Source organism: Glandiceps talaboti, chromosome 15 (assembly GCF_964340395.1).
Source record: "Glandiceps talaboti chromosome 15, keGlaTala1.1, whole genome shotgun sequence".
Taxonomy (NCBI): domain Eukaryota; kingdom Metazoa; phylum Hemichordata; class Enteropneusta; family Spengelidae; genus Glandiceps; species Glandiceps talaboti.
In genome coordinates, this window is record NC_135563.1 from 10,669,616 (window position 1) to 10,688,973 (window position 19,358).

Genomic DNA, 19,358 nt, shown 5'->3' on the forward strand with positions numbered 1-19,358 from the left:
ACTGATAATTGAAAGTGAATTATGAAACCAACGCATTTGATCTCAATTGACATCCAAGTTATTATTAAACAAATTGAAGTCACAGAGTATCCTTTCCCTTTAAGCATTGAAACGAAAACCAGTGTCATTTCAATTCTCCTCAACAGATGAGAACAAATGTTATGCATTTTATTATATAAAACTGTCTTTATTCAAATTCTATACAATTAGTATATATCAATGTTCGATAAAATCTGACGTGTTCATTCATCGAAGTATTATAATTGCCTTTGTATAAAAGAAGAATAGTTTCATTCACAACTTAATTAAAATTTCTCTGTGAAGTTCTTGCTCAGCAGTGGACATTAATATGTGTTTGACATCAAACTAATCATGGTGTTTTGTGTTTTAACAAGAAATGTTTGTGATGGACAGTGAGAAGAAATACAGGATTGAAAAATCTGTAAACTATTATTTTTGATATACGAGATTAAAATTTCTGAACTTCAAAAAGTATATGAACCAGACAAATTTCTCCACAGTGCAGCATTTACCCAATGTATAAGATTAAAAACACTGAACTTGAAAAATATGTTTTTTATCAGGGAAATTTCTCCAGAAAAAGTGCAGCATTTTTCAAACTCAAACGTGGATAGTAATCCATGACTTTCCCTGTATGAGTATGTCTTTTAGATAGAAACTGATGTCTCTTCTTCCTGTCTACAGCCTCCACTGTATGACGTTAAAGGGGCACAAGCTGAGTTTATATGTTTTTGGGTCTAATTTTTAGTGCATATTCAAAAGGTACTCACAGTGTTCTACTTCCTCAAGCATACTTACATGTAATCATAACTTGCCATTGAATGAACTCAAAACTGGTGTAAAGATATAACTTATAAACGATCCAATGGCTTCATTTAATTAATATTCGATGTCATTATTTATACATGTAAACAAATGTTGAGGAAATCCATACAATGAAATCAACTGTTCTAACGATGCCAAAACAATAGTAATGACATAGAAGGTATACATTGACATCAACATAAATCACACTAGGATATTTCATCAAGGTTTTATATTAGTTCTTTCATTTGAGTAACGAGATTATAAATTTTGACAGCTTGTGCCTCTTTAATTAAAAAATTGAAACTTTTGTAGAACTGTAATCCCATGTACACTTTGACCCTTGCTGACCTTGACTCCTTAACTTTGGTGATATTTGTTGATAATTTCTTTGAGTCGATCCATGGCAATATTGGCACCGCACATTATTAATACTACATTCAAATTCTTGTACTCTTCAGCTGTTTTCAATAGTGCTCCAATGGACAACGCAGCTGCTGTTTCGATAATCTGAAAACGGTAAGTTGAAAAAGTGTAAAAGAATTATTCCTACTACATATTGTATTGTAATTGCTTTATTTTCACTAATGAATGAATATTAATAATAAACGTAAACTCTCAGACACTAAAGTTACAATAGTGAAGAACCTGACAAATAACTCTAACAGAGCTAATGAATCATCTTGCCCCACTACATGATTAAACATTATCTCAATACAGTTTGAAGTGAATAATATTACACTCGGCAAGAACGTATTCAAAAACTTACAAATCTGAATATTATTTCCATAACAATCAAAACATACTCATCAGAAAATTAATACATTCATATTTGATTAAACTATGTAAAAGCAAAATAGAAATTATTTATTAATTTAGGTAAGTTTTGCTATCATTTTAGGAGACAAAAATAACCGTAAACCACACAAATTAAAATAAAATTTTGGAATTTCCACTTGTGCTAATATTGGTGCTGCCTTTGGGTTCCTAAATTCTAACTGTGTATATTTTCACCATAGTTCTGTTTGGCACAAGCCTAACCAACAGCCATAGCTATAAAACTGATAAAAACTAATCTTTACTTCTGAATTCTGAAAACGTTAAATGGTCCACTGTAAACTTGATTTGGTTGTCCAAAAGAAAAAAAAATCACTGGTCATAGGACTTGGCGCACCACTGCTAAAATTCAAATCCTGAGTGCCAGAACTGACCTTGTGATGGTGTTCTATCATGAAGTACACTCCTTTACTGATATCTTCTTCTGAGACGAGTACCCACTTATCAACATATGATTTGCATATGTCAAAGGTTATCTGAAATGAAAACAAAATTGCAAACTTCAATGGAAGTCGACATGCACACAATATAACGGTACCTTCTTTATGAATACTGGTGCTGTTACAATTTTTGTGACTGTCAAGTTATATTTCCATATTTATATGTAGCATTTAACCCCCTCTCCCTGCCCCCTCAGTTACCAGCATGATTATGTAAGCTAGCCGGGGTTTGTTTTTAAATGTACTATAAATCAAAGATATTAACATCAATTGCATTTACCGCATTTTCTTCTACTCCACCAGCTGTACCATCACAGATTGTATCATCTCCATCAATGTCTAAAATTTTGCCTGCCTTTATACTCATTTCCATTACATGGTTCCTCTCTGGCTGAACACCAATTATCTTTTTAACAGAGTAAAAAAATGAAGAAATGCATTGAAATATGAAGCAAATCTCCACATATTGGTCAACTTACAACAATCATGAATGTATAGATGAGGCAATGGAACAGTACAGATGCAGTGTACTAACCAATCAAAATGCACTATATATCTGGTTCACATACAAATGAGTTTTCATGCAACATCAAGATTGATTGGTACATCATCAGCTGGCCTGTACAGGACATGCATTTCACTACTACCCTCTGAACAGCATGCACAGAACAAGGTACACATTCTATGCCCTATTTGATGTCTCTAATGTTAACAGAGATTACAATGTAAAGGGTCAGCGTTATTTCAATTGGTCATATAATGAAAGATATAACCTACCCCTACTGAATTGCTAATCATTTTCAATGGTGTATTCACTAAGACTCAAACTGTATTATTTCAATTCATACCATAATTTGGATCAGAATGGAAGGGGGGGGGGGGGGGTTAATTACTCTACTTTTCTTTTCATTGGTATATTTCTAGGCAGTGGAGTGAGATGTGATTGATGAAAAGGGTTGGCCCAATATGTCAGGTCTACAAAGTAAAAATGGTCTTTTCACTATAATATAACAAAGCAATTACAGAGCTTTCAGGATGCTCACAAACTAACATCATTTGTGTAGGTCAAAGCCCCCTTCCCTAAACAAACGTTCACAAGTGCGACATCAAACATTTATATATGATGTAAACTATGATGAAAACTGTAGTAGTCGCACCACTACGATCAATGTAATGTAAAAACATGATTGTAAACACATTAAAATCCTACCAGAAACCCAGCATCATATCTCACATTAGAAGCAAATTTTTATCAACTTATCAAAAGCTGTTATCATTGAAGGAGTGAAAGTTTTCCGTTGGAATTTGGTTAGAAGTGCGAAATTGAAGTTCAGCAATTGCACTGACACCAATCCCCCCCCCCCCCCCAAACCATAACGAATGAAGTTAACTTGTTGAGCTTGTGTGACATTGTGCGGTCGTTCCTTAAAGGACAGGGTTACAGTACAAAATTCTTGGATAAATGTTATCTTATCAGTAGAGTGGTAAGGAATGCATAACATTATTTGTTTCTTGTGGGCCGACTTATTCTATAATTTTTTCTAACAAACTGTTTTTCTTAATTTTAACACAAATTTTAGTCCTAAATCTTAACTAGTCCTTCAACATCCTGATAAAATTGTGACATAATACTTTTTTCTTATACATAAAAAGTTTGATGTTATTATTTCAGTACATATCTTACCTGTATTGATGGTTTGACTGCTTTGAGGTAGGTGGCTATTCCAGAAATCAAACCTCCTCCCCCAACTGGCACAAACACAGCATCAACTTCTGACAGGTCTTCATAGATCTCTAAACTGAATCATAAATAACAAACACACAAACATATTCACATATTAATATACAGACATTTAGATTGCTATTACAAGAATCAATTTAAAGTGGATGAGAATTGGGTATTTATTTTGGATTTTTAATTTATTACAATTTCACCATGGTGTCCTACTTGACAAAGTGAAACAACATACGGACCAAGTCTATGTTTGTAACTCAGTACATTGGGGAAAAAAAAAAAAAAAAGTAAAACGTTTGTTATTGTACATACAATAATAAACATTTTACACATTTATTCATCTTTTGCAATTTATTGAGTTACAAACACAGACTTTGTCAATGTTGTTTCACATCGATTTTTCAAGTAGGACGCCATGATAAAATTGTTTTATAAATTAAAAATCCAAACTAAACACCCAATCCTCATCCACATTGCTACTTTAATTTATTTATTCATTCATTCATTCATTCATTCATTCATTCATTCATCCATCCATTCATTCATTCATTCATTCATTCATTCATTCATTCATTCATTGATACACTCATTCATCCATCCATCCCATCATTCACATTCATCAACTCATAACTATAGTGTTGACACTTAGCTAGAAGTGTACCTACCCAATAGTCCCTTGACCACATATTATATCAACATCATTATATGGAGATATAAACTCTACTCCAATCTCCTGACAATGTATAAATTCAACAATTATTAATTTCTATAAGCATATAATTACACTATACTCAAACTCACAAATGTTGGTCCCAAACAACTGAAGTCTTTTATCCATTTAGAATAAAAAGAGTAAATATAACTGACCCACACATTTTGTGTAATGATAAGACTGACTTTTTTCCACTCTCACTAAGTTTCGTGCCAAGGATCATAAGTATCATCTTGTCTTTAACATGTTTCAAGTTAGGAATACTGTGTACTGTACTGCCAAGACAAAGTAAAGTTTTTCGTAACAATTCAAAATGTACCACTTACAGAATATGAAAGGAAAGGTGCATTTAAAACACACAAACTGTACACTGGAAGATCTGATTCACCTGTGCTACTTTCCGGGCTTCTGTTTCCGTGACTACACAGTCTGTACCATATTTGATAATGTCAGCACCGTGTCTCTTGAGAAGAGTTTCTTTAGCTTCAGTCAAAGTTACTGGTGTATATACTGTAACTTTGTACCCAAATTTGCTACCGATGTATGCCTGAAAGAAGATATGTTCAAAATAAGTACATGTAACTTCAAAATCTTTTTGTTATACATTCTATGTCACATGGTAGTATTATTGATAACAGATATATTAACAAGGCAAGTAGAATCCCTGCATGTTTGGACTGACTGACATCTCTGCCCTTCTCACCTTAGGTTGGCCAATTATCAGACTGGCATCCCTACCCTTAGTACCTGGTGTTGGCCAATTATCAGATTGGCTTCCTTCCAACTAGCTTTCATTCATTCATTGAAATGGCTGTTGCTATCATCCTTACATTTCATATTCAGTAAATTCTTTTGGAAAATAAGCTTACACCCCCTTCCATCCCCTCATTCTTTATGAAAATGCAATGCCCCCTACCCTTCTCACTTTGATAAACAAATGTACATGCACTCCCCTTTACCTCATCTCCCTGTCACCCCATCCCCACCCCCTCCCCTGCCCCACCTCCCCAACTGTATATGTATTAACGGATCAAACCTACAGTTGAACTTGTGTGTTAACCATTATAATTGTATCAATATTGCTTACACATGCGGTACCATGGTTACCACTTGATGCGGTGATCACATGTTTATCTTTCACTTGGCCATCATCTTTATTACACAGTTTAGTCAATTTATTGCTAGCACCCCTGGCTTTAAAGGCACCAGTGACTTGCTCACTTTCTGAAAGAACAAATTTTGTTCAGATGTTAATCACAATTAATTAGTTCTAGATAAATATACGGTATATTCCAAAGAAAGTGCCAATGGTGTTGTAAATCAACTGAGTATACTTTAAAATTATTCATTTCTAAACAGTAACCTATTAAAATCGTAGTCTTTCACCAAATATAATATTTCCACATCTAAATTACAAAAAGGCCTAAAAAAAATTGTTTGGTTTCGGTTACCCGACCCCATCTAGTTTTTCACTGCCGACCCTAAACTTTTTTTACATATTCAACTTAAAAAGCCAATATAAAACTGTTCTTTCAATCTGTAATGGCTGTACATCTGATGAGAAGAAACCAATAACACAGAAACCATTTGGAAAACAATGGAAAACATAACTACCTGAACTAGACACTCAGACATGAAAAAAAAATATGATATTTAAATGAAATAAAAAATCTACCTAGTCTAAAATTGAGCATAATCGGAACCACACAATTTTTTTTATTAGGCCTTCTAATATTGATCACAACATCTTGCATTGATTATAATATATTAAACCAATCATCTACTATACCTAGGAACATCACTATACACTATCAAACCTATATTTGCAATGAAAATCTGAGTAAGAATTTTTAACCAAAAACAACCATATTTATAGGATTATCTCATTTAATAATTTACCATTTATACATCCCAAGGGATATCCACACCATAGTTCAGATGAGTACATACCCAAATCACACCCCTGTGGTGAGATTATGTTGATTTGAATAATTTCCAACTACTACACTCTGAATGTAAATGTCCAAACCAAGGTTCAAAAATGGTTCATGTGGACCAATAGTTTTAGATTTTGACGTACAGTTCAAAGTTCTATTGTATTGTATTGTACTGTACTGTACTGTATTGCATTGCATTGCATCGCATCGCATGGTATGGTATGGTATGGTATGGTATTGTACTGTATCGTATCGTATCGTATCGTATCGTATCGTATCGTATCGTATCGATCGTGTGTGGATGAAATACAACTACGGAGAGCCTAATTAAACCTCTCTAGACTGTCAACATATGTATATAATAGAACTTTGTATTGTATTGTATTGTATTGTATTGTATTGTATTGTATTGTATTGTACTGTATTGTACTGCACTGCATTGCATTGCATTGCATCGCATCGCATGGTATGGTATCGTATTGTATATTGTATCGTATCGAATCGTGTCGTATCGATCGTGTGTGGCTGAAATACACCTATGGAGAGCCTAATTAAACCTCTCTAGACTGTCAACGTATGTATACAATACAATACAATACAATACAATACAATACAATACAATACAATACAATACAATACAATACAATACAATACAATACAATACAATACAATACAATACACAAGTTGATCCAAGTGCTCGAGGCTAGCTGTGCATCGTGGTTGTACTGTACATACGTACGTACCCACCTAACTTGAGGAACACACGAGCTCCCGTTCTCTCACTCAACACAGGTGACGCCTCCAGTGGAGTTTTCCTGATGTAACTACTGATTTGATTGTAGGCTTCGGAAATCGAGTTACGATACTTTCCCAAATCAACACTCATTCTTTCTTTCTTTCCGATACAGTCTGGCTGAAAATGTTGCTGATAGGAAATGGTTTACCCGGATGGTTTATCGGAATGTTTGGGGTACGTGTACTGCACTGTGTGTGAACCATGTCATGCACGTTTATAGGCCGTGTTAGGGCGCCCTCGTACGTCTGCCTACTGCTTCCAAACACGACACAGATTTTAATATAACAAACCTTGCGAAAAATTCTTCCCGTGGTAACAATGTTACATTGGTTAAATCCTGCTTAGAATTTTGCTTGGCAAGGCTAAATAAATTCGAATTAACATTGAAATATGTCCAGGAAAGAGTCCTGAGTATATTTTTACGAGCACTTAGTCATCTCAAAAAGAAAAGAAAAGACGTAAACATATTTTAAACAACTAATATTCTAAGTGTACAACAAAAACTTAAACGCCTTTTTTTTTACAACTTTTACTACAGCTTTGAGATGTCTAGTATTTTATTGATATTCTAGTCTTTTTCAGACGTGACCAAGTAACTAATTGTCACGATTTGATCATTGAGTCGTAAATACACCATTATTTTTATTATACAATGTATGTGTCATCAACATTGTCCATCATTATTATTATACCTTGCTCAGAATTTCGCATTCAAAAAAGCTGTCGTTACAGAAAATATAAATCAGTTTACATCTAGTTAATATCATTGGATAGATGATTGATGGATGGGGACATGGTTGATCCTACGAACCTAAATAGCGCCCTCTTTACACCACTTTGTAATAGTGTCCCGGATGAGAGCTCAACCCAAGATGGCGGCGAATAATCAGGTAAGGTTAGCTTATCGCGACAAATATGTATATTTATTTCCTATAGGACCAGTCAGTGGATTAAAACGAAACGTAGAGAATTCTAATAACAAATTCTTCTTCTTAAAATGTTAGCCTGTCCTAAAATACAATTACTTGTCCTATTATGACTGTATTTTACAGCTGTGTCCATTCGACGCAATGTTTAGTTCAGAAATTGAACTTCGGTAAAGTCACTGTTGTCATAAGTATGGTCCAAGTTTGGTTCATTGTTACTATGTTATTCATTCAGAAAACAGCGGAATGGCAATGTGCTCAACATTTCATTTGATAACAATGGTACATTTGATAATGCATAATGCAATATTTCATCAACACAGTAACTCCAACATCACCGACCCTATTAAATTTACATGTAATGATTTCATGTTTGAGTTTGTTTGTTTGTTACAAAACTGACAGTCCTCGCGGCTCGCCTCATTCATTTGCCTCAAGCTTTCTTCAGTCGTGTCGCTGATAGTCAAAAACGTAACGCAACAGCTAACGTTTAATGTTAAAACGACATTCATGCCGCCTTATTGAAATACACTAAGTACGGAAGCAGAAATAACACTAAACTTTGTCACCCGATCGTCTTCAAAAATATTGTTTGCCTTGTTGGTCATTCATTCAAACATTTGCCTATGTACATGATTTTTGTACACATACAAAGTTATAATTTCATACATAACTAGAACAGTAGTGATGTACATATTATTATATGTATATCATCCAATATAAGCAAATAAACAAATTGATGTCCTTGTAAATTATTTCATAATAAGAAATGTGTTCAGGAAGCATACCTGTAGTATGTAGCAAGTATGGGGAATAGTGGACTGGCCGAACAATATACTAGTATGTTGTCAAGTTAGGGAGTGGGGGGGGGGGGTTAGCCTCCCTAGCAGAAACCTGATTTGTATAGCCTTCAACGACGGAACACTGTTCTACAGGTGTCTAGCCAGTAGTTCAACTGGTCATTTTTGTTGCCATCCAAGTTGCTAACATTAGTAACAAGAATTGTATGTATTGTCATAGACTGTTGCTGGAACAATAATTCTAGTTGCTAACAACAATTTTATGTATAGTCAAAGGCTTCAGACTGTTGCTATACACAATAATACAAGTTGCTAACAACAATTTTATATACAATCTGAGTCAGACTCCAGACTGTGGCTATCACAATTGAATAGTCCAGGTTGCTATCAACAATTTTATGTATAGTCACAGGCACTGGATAGTATTCCAAGACAAGTGATGGCTAAAGTCTTTGTCCAAAGAGATTACTCAGATGGCACTGGGGTCAAGTTTCAAACTAAATTTCCACAAGAGCTTGAAGGAAGGGTAAGTAAAATGTAAAATGTGTTCTAAGAAGAAAAAAAACACTGATAATTTACAACTCAAGTCCACACATTTTGATGTATCAATTTATATTAGTCTCAGTATGTGTATTGAACCTAAAATGTCATGTTTTTCGCGATGTTTCAATTATAAAGTGTGCAGATCAATAAATTCAATTGCTGAAGTACAAAGTACTGTCCAATCAATCTGACACATCATGTGATGTGAACTCTTTATGTATTACAAGGGAAAATATACCCTGTGAATTCACTATATATTGAATGAACAGTTGGATCATGTTAAACAAGGTACATTGTGTTGTTTCATTCATTGTCACTTATCAGTATGGAGCTGGCATCAATCAGAACTTTGGCAGAAGTGTCTTGTAGCTAAGCAACTTCAGTTAAACCTGTTGATGACTCTCTTTATTTGTATTGCAACTGTACTATTGCAAATGCCCTTAAAAAAGTGGTTAAATGATATCTCTGCAGTATATTAAGGGATACTGAAAACAGCAAGTTTATTCATCATCAGTTACTTTGCCTCCATGTCTCTCCTACTTCTGTTATTCTTTCCCATTCCATGTAGTTAAACACCTTTGCTTATCCCGCCACTTTCTTGAATCACTGTATGGACCCCACTGGAAACAAGTCTTTGACTTTGTGGGTTATTGAAATAATTCAACAATTTGCACCAGTTTTTATTTGTATATGTGTTCTGTCGATCTTGTTGTTTTATTGAAATAAACTCACTAACCTACGAGGTACATTGTACAAACAGTTGACAATATGGGGGGGGGGGGGGGTTAATATCTAAGTTTTTATAACACTTAGTGAATTCACAAAGTATTGTTTCCCATTTAATTGTGAGCTGTATATTTGTTATTTGTGAACAGATTGATCAAAGTACATTCCAGTATACTGTTAACGAAGTGAATACACTCTTCAGCAAGGCAGAAGAGCTTGGATCAAGGGCATATTGTGAAGGCTGCCTGGCCTGTCTAACAGCATACACAGTATTTCTATGTATGGACACACATTATCAAAAAGTAAGTGTATGTAACACTGTTTACAGTGATGTACATTGTGTTCATATACAGCAGGAATAACGAAGGGTTGCCAAAAGACTGTGTGTATCATACACATTTATGTTCCCCAAAAACAATTTAGATAGATAAGAAACATGCTTCCCACAGACCATTCATTATAAATATAACTAATGCCATCCGACCCCAACTGATACACCGACACACACACAAAGTCCATGGAATGAAGAAGCTATTTAATGTCATCACATTACAGCTCAGATTTTGACATATACAAATTGAAACTAGCAAGAATTTGAGTCTGCTTGCATGGTTTCCCATGGTGACATGTGTGCACATACAGTGCCTGATTGTTGGCAGGAATGTGGTATTGTTTATATTTGTAATGAGTGGTCTGTGGGAAGCCTGTTTCTTATATCTAAATTGTTGTTTGGGGGAACATAAAATGTGTATGACATGCACAGTCTTTCGGCGACACTTCGATATTTCTGTTGTATATGTATATGATGTGATGTGAGAATGGATTTCTTGCTATTCTTGCCCATTACTATAGTATAGCCACGTTAGTAATTGTGTATACATAACCCAGCGTTCTCCCCACTCTAGAAAAAAGCCGTGCACTAACACTATCCTTGCCACCTAAGCCAACATGCTTGTAAGATTTCTGCCATGCTGCAAAAGTGTTCTACCATCCCTGGGCTTTAGTAATCTTTGAATGACAAAATTAATAGTACCTTCACACGAAGAGAAATGGTTGATCCCAATGTCCATGTGTTCATGTGTTGAATATACATGAGAGAATATGTTTCAATGTTGAAGACATGTGTACTATGTGCTGAGCATTATGCAGATTCCATGTTAATGTATGTACATTATTATGCAAATAAGGTACCATCCTTGAAATATATCATAGGGAGAACATGCACTGATATCATTAGATGTTATTCTCCAATATTTTTCTTCGTTCAGCCAAGGAAAGTACTCGTGACCTAAGGGCCTTTGGCACTTTGAGTTGCTAGTGCATGGTATAATATTCAGGTTACTCCCTTAGCTGCCATTTTGAAAAGATTTCATATGATATCACCTTGGATCATCAACACTGATGACACTTGAGATAATGAAAATTGGGGACAAACGATTTTTTGCTCAATGACACTGATGACATTGAACAATGTTGATTGACTGTGTGAAGCCCCTCACAAACGAATGACTGTGTATACAGTGTCATGGTGTGTTGCAGTGTAATATATGCATATATTTTTATTTTGTTGCAGTGTTTGAAAGAACTTGCACAGTTTATCAGCGAACAAAATGAACATCAATATTTACCTAAAGGACTCATGATCACAGATCCCATGGAAAGGGGACTTCGAGTTGTATCCTTTAACTTTGCTTGACATTAATCTCAATAAACTCACGAACAAGGTGCAGAAAATTATTAATAAGTAAAACAGTGATGCTCCAATGTCATGGATACATATTTTTTTAAGAATGACAGGCTAAAACAATGTTTGCGAGTCTCTAGTCAATTCTGTTGCATGTATATGGCAATGACAGAATCAGTAAGAATTCAGGTTATTTTTGGTCTTTCTGCTTATCTAGGTTGATTTCCAAACAGGGGGATGGCAACGAGCTTAATAGTCTGTCTGTCTGTCTGTCTGTGTAGATTTAGCAGAGATTGTTCCGGGGTGATTAGGTTTCTATATGTCTGCCTGTTATATATGATTTTGAAAGAGAACAAAAGTAACTGAGCTGAATATTCTTTCTTTGTGTGTGTGTGGATAGACACAGGAATTTGTAAAGTTGTGTAATTCTCTCTGCGTGTTCAGACTGATTTCCAAACAAAAAGAAAGCAAATGAGTTGAATATTCTTTCTGTCTCTGGATTGAACAGAGGTCGACAAAGGGATGGGTACCTTTTCCTTCTATCTGCTTGTTCAGACTGATTCCCAAATAGAAAGTAATGAGCCAGATATTGGTACCAGTATGTATTGGACTGATTTCCAGGCGGACAGAAAGATTTTTCAGTCCATTTTCTTTCTTTATGTGGGAAATCAACTCGGACAAGCAGAAAGAACAGTCAGAGTGCTTCTATTCATTAATATCATTTTTGTTTTAAATTACCCTTAACCTTTGACCTCCAGATTGAAATCTGTATTCTCCGTCAAGACACATGATAATGACCATGCAATCCAGAGTTTCCCATGTCTTGTGAAAATGATATTTTTTATGGCATGTACAGTATACAAATTTGTTCATCATAGAGATAGGGTGAAGATGACGCAAGTCACAGCTAGGTCCTGTTAGATTAATACTAGTCATAGCTAGATACAGATAGATTAATAAGAAAACAGAATTAGGGGATATTATAAACATACACCAAAGAAGAAGAGATATTAATAATTGTTATTGTACAGAATATAGAAAAAAAATGCTGTTTACTGTATTATATCATGTTCATATATTTCTTAAAGTGGCTAGACAGGCATAATTCTGTGAATTATGAAGAATTTTTGAGAGGAACAGTTTTGTCTGCCTGCCAATAGATTAGATACAATGTTTGAAGTCGTGTACATGTATTGCATATTGCATAAAGTGTAAGAATTCTGTATTATAGGTAGCTTGTGTACTGTACTGTGCTGACTCAGTGAGTATGACTACAATAGCTCTCGTCTTTTCTGCTTTTCTTACAATCCTATATCAAGCTGATGTTCAAAAAATCCCAATAAGGTGATTGGTCGCAGTTGGGGAGTGATTACATATGTCAGACTGTTTGATTATTCAAGTGAAGTCATTATGTAAGTGAACACATTTAAGTTATTATGTAAGTGAACATGAATAAGTTATGGAAGTGAACATACATAAATCATTATGTAAGTGAACACATAAGTTATTATGTAAGTGAACACATAAGTTATTATGTAAGTGAATATGCATAAGTTATTATGTAAGTGAACGTGCACAACTGTGAGGAACACAGGAGTTAATGTTACACAATGCTTGAAGTGTGATAATATACATGTATTTACATGTAATTATTGAAATTTAAAGATACGGGTATTCTGATATGGCTTTTGGGGTGTGGCTAAACTGAAACAGTTTGAACAGGAAGTAAGACAAGCTGAGGAATGCGAGTGCTATCAAAGTAACGCATCAGTGCTGTAAACAGACAGGTATATACTGAGACATGTTTGGTCAAGTGATATCTCCCCTCGGTACTCGACAACAATAGTGGAGAAGAAATGGACAGAGTAAACCTGTACTAGAAAGTAGTTTTTCTGTGCTGTCTTACTAAACTTGTGATTGCTCTTTGCTTTGTTGATGACAGTTTCCAGAGGGGTGTTCATATTTTTTGTAATGCAAATAGACATGTCCAACCCATTGTACACTTTGTCAGTATATTTCACCAGTTCCGCAGAGTCTAGTATTATGTCTGTACTTGTATTTCATTATCATATACCACTGTAAAGTGTGTATTCATGTATAGAGGCGATGGCAAGTTTGATAACCTAAGATATTAAGCATATAAATATATATTTGACAAGTGGAAGTCATACAAGTTGAAGGTAATTTTTAATTAATTTAAGTTAATCTGTGTCCAGTGTCTGATTAGGATGAAAATTGGGATGAGAGAAAGCGTTGTCTGGTCCTCAGACCACAACCCTAGTAGTTTGAGTCTGGTCTGATGTAAACTTTTTGGCTCCACTGATCAGATAATACTAATACAATTAAGTTATGACCTTTACATTATGTGGTATGATTGCATAGAATTATACATGAAAGAAGTGACATAACTATGTCATATGAATTACCCTATGTTTATCTATGTAACTTTGTAATTGTCGTGTTGTACAAGTAAAAACCCCAATTTTTGTGTTTACATTCCTTCCTGTTAAAGATATTTTCAAAATGTACAATGTTCCCACTTTAATGCAGAGGAATGAGAACTATCTTGAGAGATTGAACTTCATCTAATTGTCAGTACTGTGTGAGAGAATGGATGTACATGTAAGAATTGTTAACTGGGGGAGAGACTTTGACCCGCTGGACTGCATGAGTCCTCTTTGTTGGTACTCATGTTAACCATTAGCTAAATATGTTTGTAACAAGTAACTAAGTGGTAGACAATGAAGAATTGTTTAGTCCATGGGTTAGTCTAGTTTTATATATGTGTTATGATCACTACAATCATCTCCAACGTATAGTCAAAGTGGTTACTCTCAGTCCAAGAATCTGTGTTTACCCCCAACAGTGTTGATATAAACGTGATGACTTGATAGCATCCCCTCGTGATTTACTTTCAGAGTGGAAGTGGATTTAACTGCTATATTACTGCTAAATTCCAGTGTTAGTCAAAGCAGCTGTACTAATTGAATATTAATGAGCAATTGTCTTAATGAAGTAACCAATTACAACCACCTGTCCGTTTATGATAGATTACTACTGACATGCACTGTTCACCCTTTCCCCAGCAGGCAATTTTAGCTAAATTATTGGTAAAATTTGTCACTTTGACTATACGTGGAGACGATAGAGATTGTAGATATGTGATATCTTGCTGACTTGTTTCCTTGAACGCCTTAAAGTAATACATGTGTAGTGTATGCAGCTGAAGTCATGGTGTCAACCAAGACATCCAATGATTATTATTTGTATGATAAAATTCAATTTCAGGTTCAGAGAATTAAGGCCACACAAAGTTCCTTTTGTGTCTTCTGCAACATATTGTGATATATTCCATCTCATTTAGGATCACAAACTAACATCATTCCCACATATCCAAAGACAGATAAGACAAAGGAAAAGTGAACATGGTGAAAGGAAATGTATAATTTCGCATCCACACGTGCTATCAAGGAATGTAGTTGGTTTTACAAGTCATGGCAAAAGTCGCCCTGGAAGACACAAAAAGCATTGCGTGGTCAGCTTAACTTTCTATACCTACCTAAGTTGTGTAGTAGATCAGAATATTTCTTGTTTAGCTTACTTACAGACGGAGTAAGATTATTTGTATCTGTGACTTTCTTCACCTTAGGTGTTGATATTTCAGCCAGTTTTGCTCTGTGTCTTATAGCCGTTGTCAGATTTGTATCTCTTGTATTATATCACATGACAGCAAAACATGACAGTGTCACCTTACTTTATAACTGATATGTATAAAGATAAAGTTATGAATAGCTAGTTACATAGACTCTCTCACAGTCCTTGGAGCTTCACATCGCTAAAAGAAAAGAGCTGTTTTGTATGTACTGGTATCTACCACATAATTCTGCTTGAATATCTGTGTGTGCCCTCATCAACAACATATGCTGCAATGCTCTGTGTTATCGGGAGCTGTCACAGTACAGTAACACGTCAATGAGTGGTAAGCCCTATGTAGTCGATGAGGGCGGCGCCCACAGTACAAGGATATTCAGGTACAATTATGTGGTACGGTAGATCCAAAACAGCCCTTTCTGTGACACTTTTTAGACTGTAGGGAGTCTGCTAGTTACAAAGCATGATTGGACATGTAATCACCGACATTGGTACGTCAGCAAATTGGGGAGGAATTCTCACTATGGTATTATGTATGGGATGGGATGAGGCTAGTCTAGAGGTTATCCATGGCTTTGAATCCTTCTCCACTTTTAGAGAAATGAGGAGCTGATATTACATGTAATTTCAAATTCAAGCATTACTCATTTGCATGAACAACTTTTGGTTCATGACTTCTCATTCCTCTAGACGTGGAGAAGGATTTAAAGCCTCAGATAGCCTCTAGACTAGTATAAGGGAAGCAATGCCACAATTCTGTTTACCCTGTAGCATCCAAGTAAAGCAATTACTCTGTGTACCACACTTTAAAGTGTTCATATCAAGTGTAAAATAACACTATCCTAGGTGTATCCTTTCTAATGTAGTGATTTGTATACAAATGTTGCCAGAACGATCCGGGCAGTTATTTCGCTTATAAATGTACTCAATGAGTAGCCATTTACATAAGTGGACCGACATTGGACCTTTCAGACTATTCGCGTTGCCCTGCTGAAGGAAAGCAAACTGAGTAAATAGTAGCGTCATAGCTGTATACTATTAGTTATCTCTCAGTGAGATCTAGAAAATGTTTTATGGCATCTATGTTGACTTTCTAGTCATTGACTATTTACTTACTTTGCACTGGTAACATTGATTACATTCAGAATGACCTAAAAGTGGGCTCCTAATTAAAGCAATTGAAACTGTATCCTTCTATGTACTTTTACACTTGAGAACACTGATTGTGGCAAACAGTGGAATTTCTTTTGGGTGTATCCTTTGATGTAGTGATGCAAAAATTTTAATAAGACATAGAGTACCATAAAAGAAAGTGGTCTTTTCTCTTTCACTTTTCAATATTTCATTTTTTTGAGATTTTTTTTTTTTTGAGATTTGTAAGGTGTATGTTAAAATGTGTAAATAACGTTGAAATGCACACTGAGCTGTATTTACATAACAAAGCATGTCTAGGAATAGTTTTCACAATAATATGTACCTTAGTACAGCCACAAAGATGTTTATAGTGTTTTATATATAAAAGCTGGATTATTTTCAGGGTTATCGTAAAAGTATTTTCATAAGATATTGATTTGAAGTATGTAACACGATGAAACATTAGTTTTAGCATGTCTGTTGGAAAACTGCTACAAAAAAACAAATATGTTAGGTCTAACAATGTGTTATCAATAATCTAAATGTGAAATTGTTTGAATTAAGATTCAGAATTTTACTTGACTTCATATATAGTAGTGGGTCTTTCCCCAAAATGAGCTATAATTTTTTTCTGCATTTATTTACTTTTTTTAGCCCCAATGGTCACAGCTTGGAGGGGGCTATAAGAATGACCTGTCTGTGTGTCTGTCTGTGCTCAGCCCTATCTCAGAACCAACAACTCAGTTTCAATTTCCAAACCTAGCACAAATGTCAGTGGACATATACATATCAAGGCCTTATCATCACGGATAAGCTTTCTGATAAACCTGTGATCTTGACCTTGACCTTCTTATTCAAGGTCAACTGCTGTTTACTCCTTTGCCACATGTATAGACACCATTGAAGTGTGCATACTCATACTACTAGAAGTGGGCTTTGTGTTCAGAAACTAACCTTTGACCTTGGCCATCCACCTTAAAAGTGAAATAGTAAATTACCAAATGAGTCACTGTTCAAGTGTCTACTCCATACCCATTATATCTTAACACATAATATCTTTGTAAATATGTCAATATCGACCTTGTCACTGATCGATGCATTGTCCTGCATATAATTGATGTCATATAGTGGAGTCAATTGACATCACTGTATATAATGATTAAACATGGCTATGTATGCTGTCATGAACCTAATTGCATACAAAATTGTAAGACCTTATTTTAGACACTACTAACAGTAGATAAGTGTATTACCAGTAGGGACTATGCTTTCCTTCAATGGAGAAGGCTTGTTCTCTCTTCTCTTTTTTTTGCAATTTTTCTGGCACAAGTTAAGCTAATTTCAGATTAGAATCATAAAATATAAATCTTGTGGATAATGTCAAAGTTTTTGTTTTAAAAGTCAACATTTTAAGACGAGTTTCAAACAAAATGGAGTCGGTATTTGTGTCAGTCTGGTAGTGAGGGGTGAAAGGTCATTCTGATAGGTCAGTCTCATTTGTTAAAAGAGAGGCAGAGGGGCTAGGAATTGTACCCTCCCCCAGAACAGGGCTGGTATTCAACTAGGACTGCTTGTTTGGCTTGGTGGGTTCATATTAAGTCAGTTCTGTCAGTTATTACTCAACTCCCCAAGTGGAAATGACAACAGTCAATGTATAGAGAGTCACATACACCACAGCTGTACAAGTAGGGCTAGACAGAAGTCAGCTGTACTGGACAGAAGTTAGCCCTACTTGCATGGCATGGGTCTGTGACACAATCCTGTCTGTTGTTACACAACACCCCACCCCTCCCCCTTTAGTGACAGTCATATAGACTCATATATATAACAGTCATACAAGTGGGATGAGTGTAAATCACCCCCCCCCCCCCTCATTATGTCAGGTATTTGTATTATTTTAACCTTCAAGAAATTATCATCTATGTAATTCAATGAAGTAGTATCAAGTGCAATTCTGTTAGGAACTTTCACTAGAGGAAAAGTTCATTCTTTACCGAAATTCTGTAAAATATTTAGTGTTTTCCCTGTATAATATGTTCATTACTCGTAAAAAAAAAATAAAAAAAAATTATTTTAGATTAGAATGTATTCCAGTGATTCTGGATATACTGAGACATTTAATAAAGTTTTCCAACAACATGGAAATTAACTTTGGGTCTGTGTCAAATTACTTGCAGTGTTTTGAATTAGACAATGTCTGTCATCAGCTGTGTGTTTATTTGGCAGAATTAATAAACCATAGAGTCAACTTCATATACAGTTAAGCATTATTAAGCCAATTAAAACAAATAGTGTGTGTTCAGATACCCAGACTGACCATTGTTTACCTGAACCCTAAACATTTTTTTGCATGCAAAAACGTAAGATGGTAACAATTTACTTCTATTTCCGTGTACATGTTCTTGCCTTTTGCCTTATCTGTGGTCACTTTTTTTGTAATCATATTCCAGAAAAGCCAGGCCTAGGATAAAGGAAGACAAGGATAAACATAAGGTCAACTGTAGATGGCAGTATACATCATAAAATTCAATTTCTTCATAAAGGTCAAAAACGTGAAATTACGAACGAGTGTGAAGCTACCATGATATTCATTTTCATCTTCACTTTCAAAA

The 19,358-nt window shown here is 35.0% G+C and overlaps 2 protein-coding genes across 2 annotated transcripts; one reads left to right on the top strand and one right to left on the bottom strand.

The window, feature by feature from the left end:
• Nucleotides 1-1,112: 1,112 nt before the first annotated feature.
• Nucleotides 1,113-7,438, bottom strand: LOC144446944 (L-threonine ammonia-lyase-like). The gene is made up of 8 exons (XM_078136788.1): nt 7,234-7,438; nt 5,637-5,773; nt 4,938-5,096; nt 4,503-4,570; nt 3,787-3,901; nt 2,383-2,508; nt 2,037-2,138; nt 1,113-1,335 (listed from the first exon to the last, which is right to left on the bottom strand). Exons 1-8 carry the CDS (start codon nt 7,370-7,372, stop codon nt 1,186-1,188), a joined length of 996 nt encoding a protein of 331 aa, XP_077992914.1. The 5' UTR covers nt 7,373-7,438; the 3' UTR covers nt 1,113-1,185.
• A 698-nt stretch (nt 7,439-8,136) lies between these two features.
• Nucleotides 8,137-14,324, top strand: LOC144446648 (golgin subfamily A member 7-like). Its single transcript, XM_078136462.1, has 5 exons — nt 8,137-8,172; nt 9,415-9,534; nt 10,427-10,579; nt 11,851-11,952; nt 12,720-14,324. Exons 1-5 carry the CDS (start codon nt 8,137-8,139, stop codon nt 12,750-12,752), a joined length of 444 nt encoding a protein of 147 aa, XP_077992588.1. The 3' UTR covers nt 12,753-14,324.
• Nucleotides 14,325-19,358: the final 5,034 nt, after the last annotated feature.

Coding starts and splice junctions, on each gene's coding strand:
- LOC144446648 (XM_078136462.1), top strand. CDS start 8,137: ATGAGAGCTCAACCCAAGATGGCGGCGAATAATCAG. Junction 10,580..11,850: donor TGGACACACATTATCAAAAA/GTAAGTGTATGT, acceptor ATTTTGTTGCAG/TGTTTGAAAGAACTTGCACA. Junction 11,953..12,719: donor TGGAAAGGGGACTTCGAGTT/GTATCCTTTAAC, acceptor TTTGACCTCCAG/ATTGAAATCTGTATTCTCCG.
- LOC144446944 (XM_078136788.1), bottom strand. CDS start 7,372: ATGAGTGTTGATTTGGGAAAGTATCGTAACTCGATTTCCGAAGCCTAC. Junction 5,774..7,233: donor TCGTGTGTTCCTCAAGTTAG/GTGGGTACGTAC, acceptor TTGTTCTTTCAG/AAAGTGAGCAAGTCACTGGT. Junction 4,571..4,937: donor AAGCCCGGAAAGTAGCACAG/GTGAATCAGATC, acceptor ATACATTGTCAG/GAGATTGGAGTAGAGTTTAT.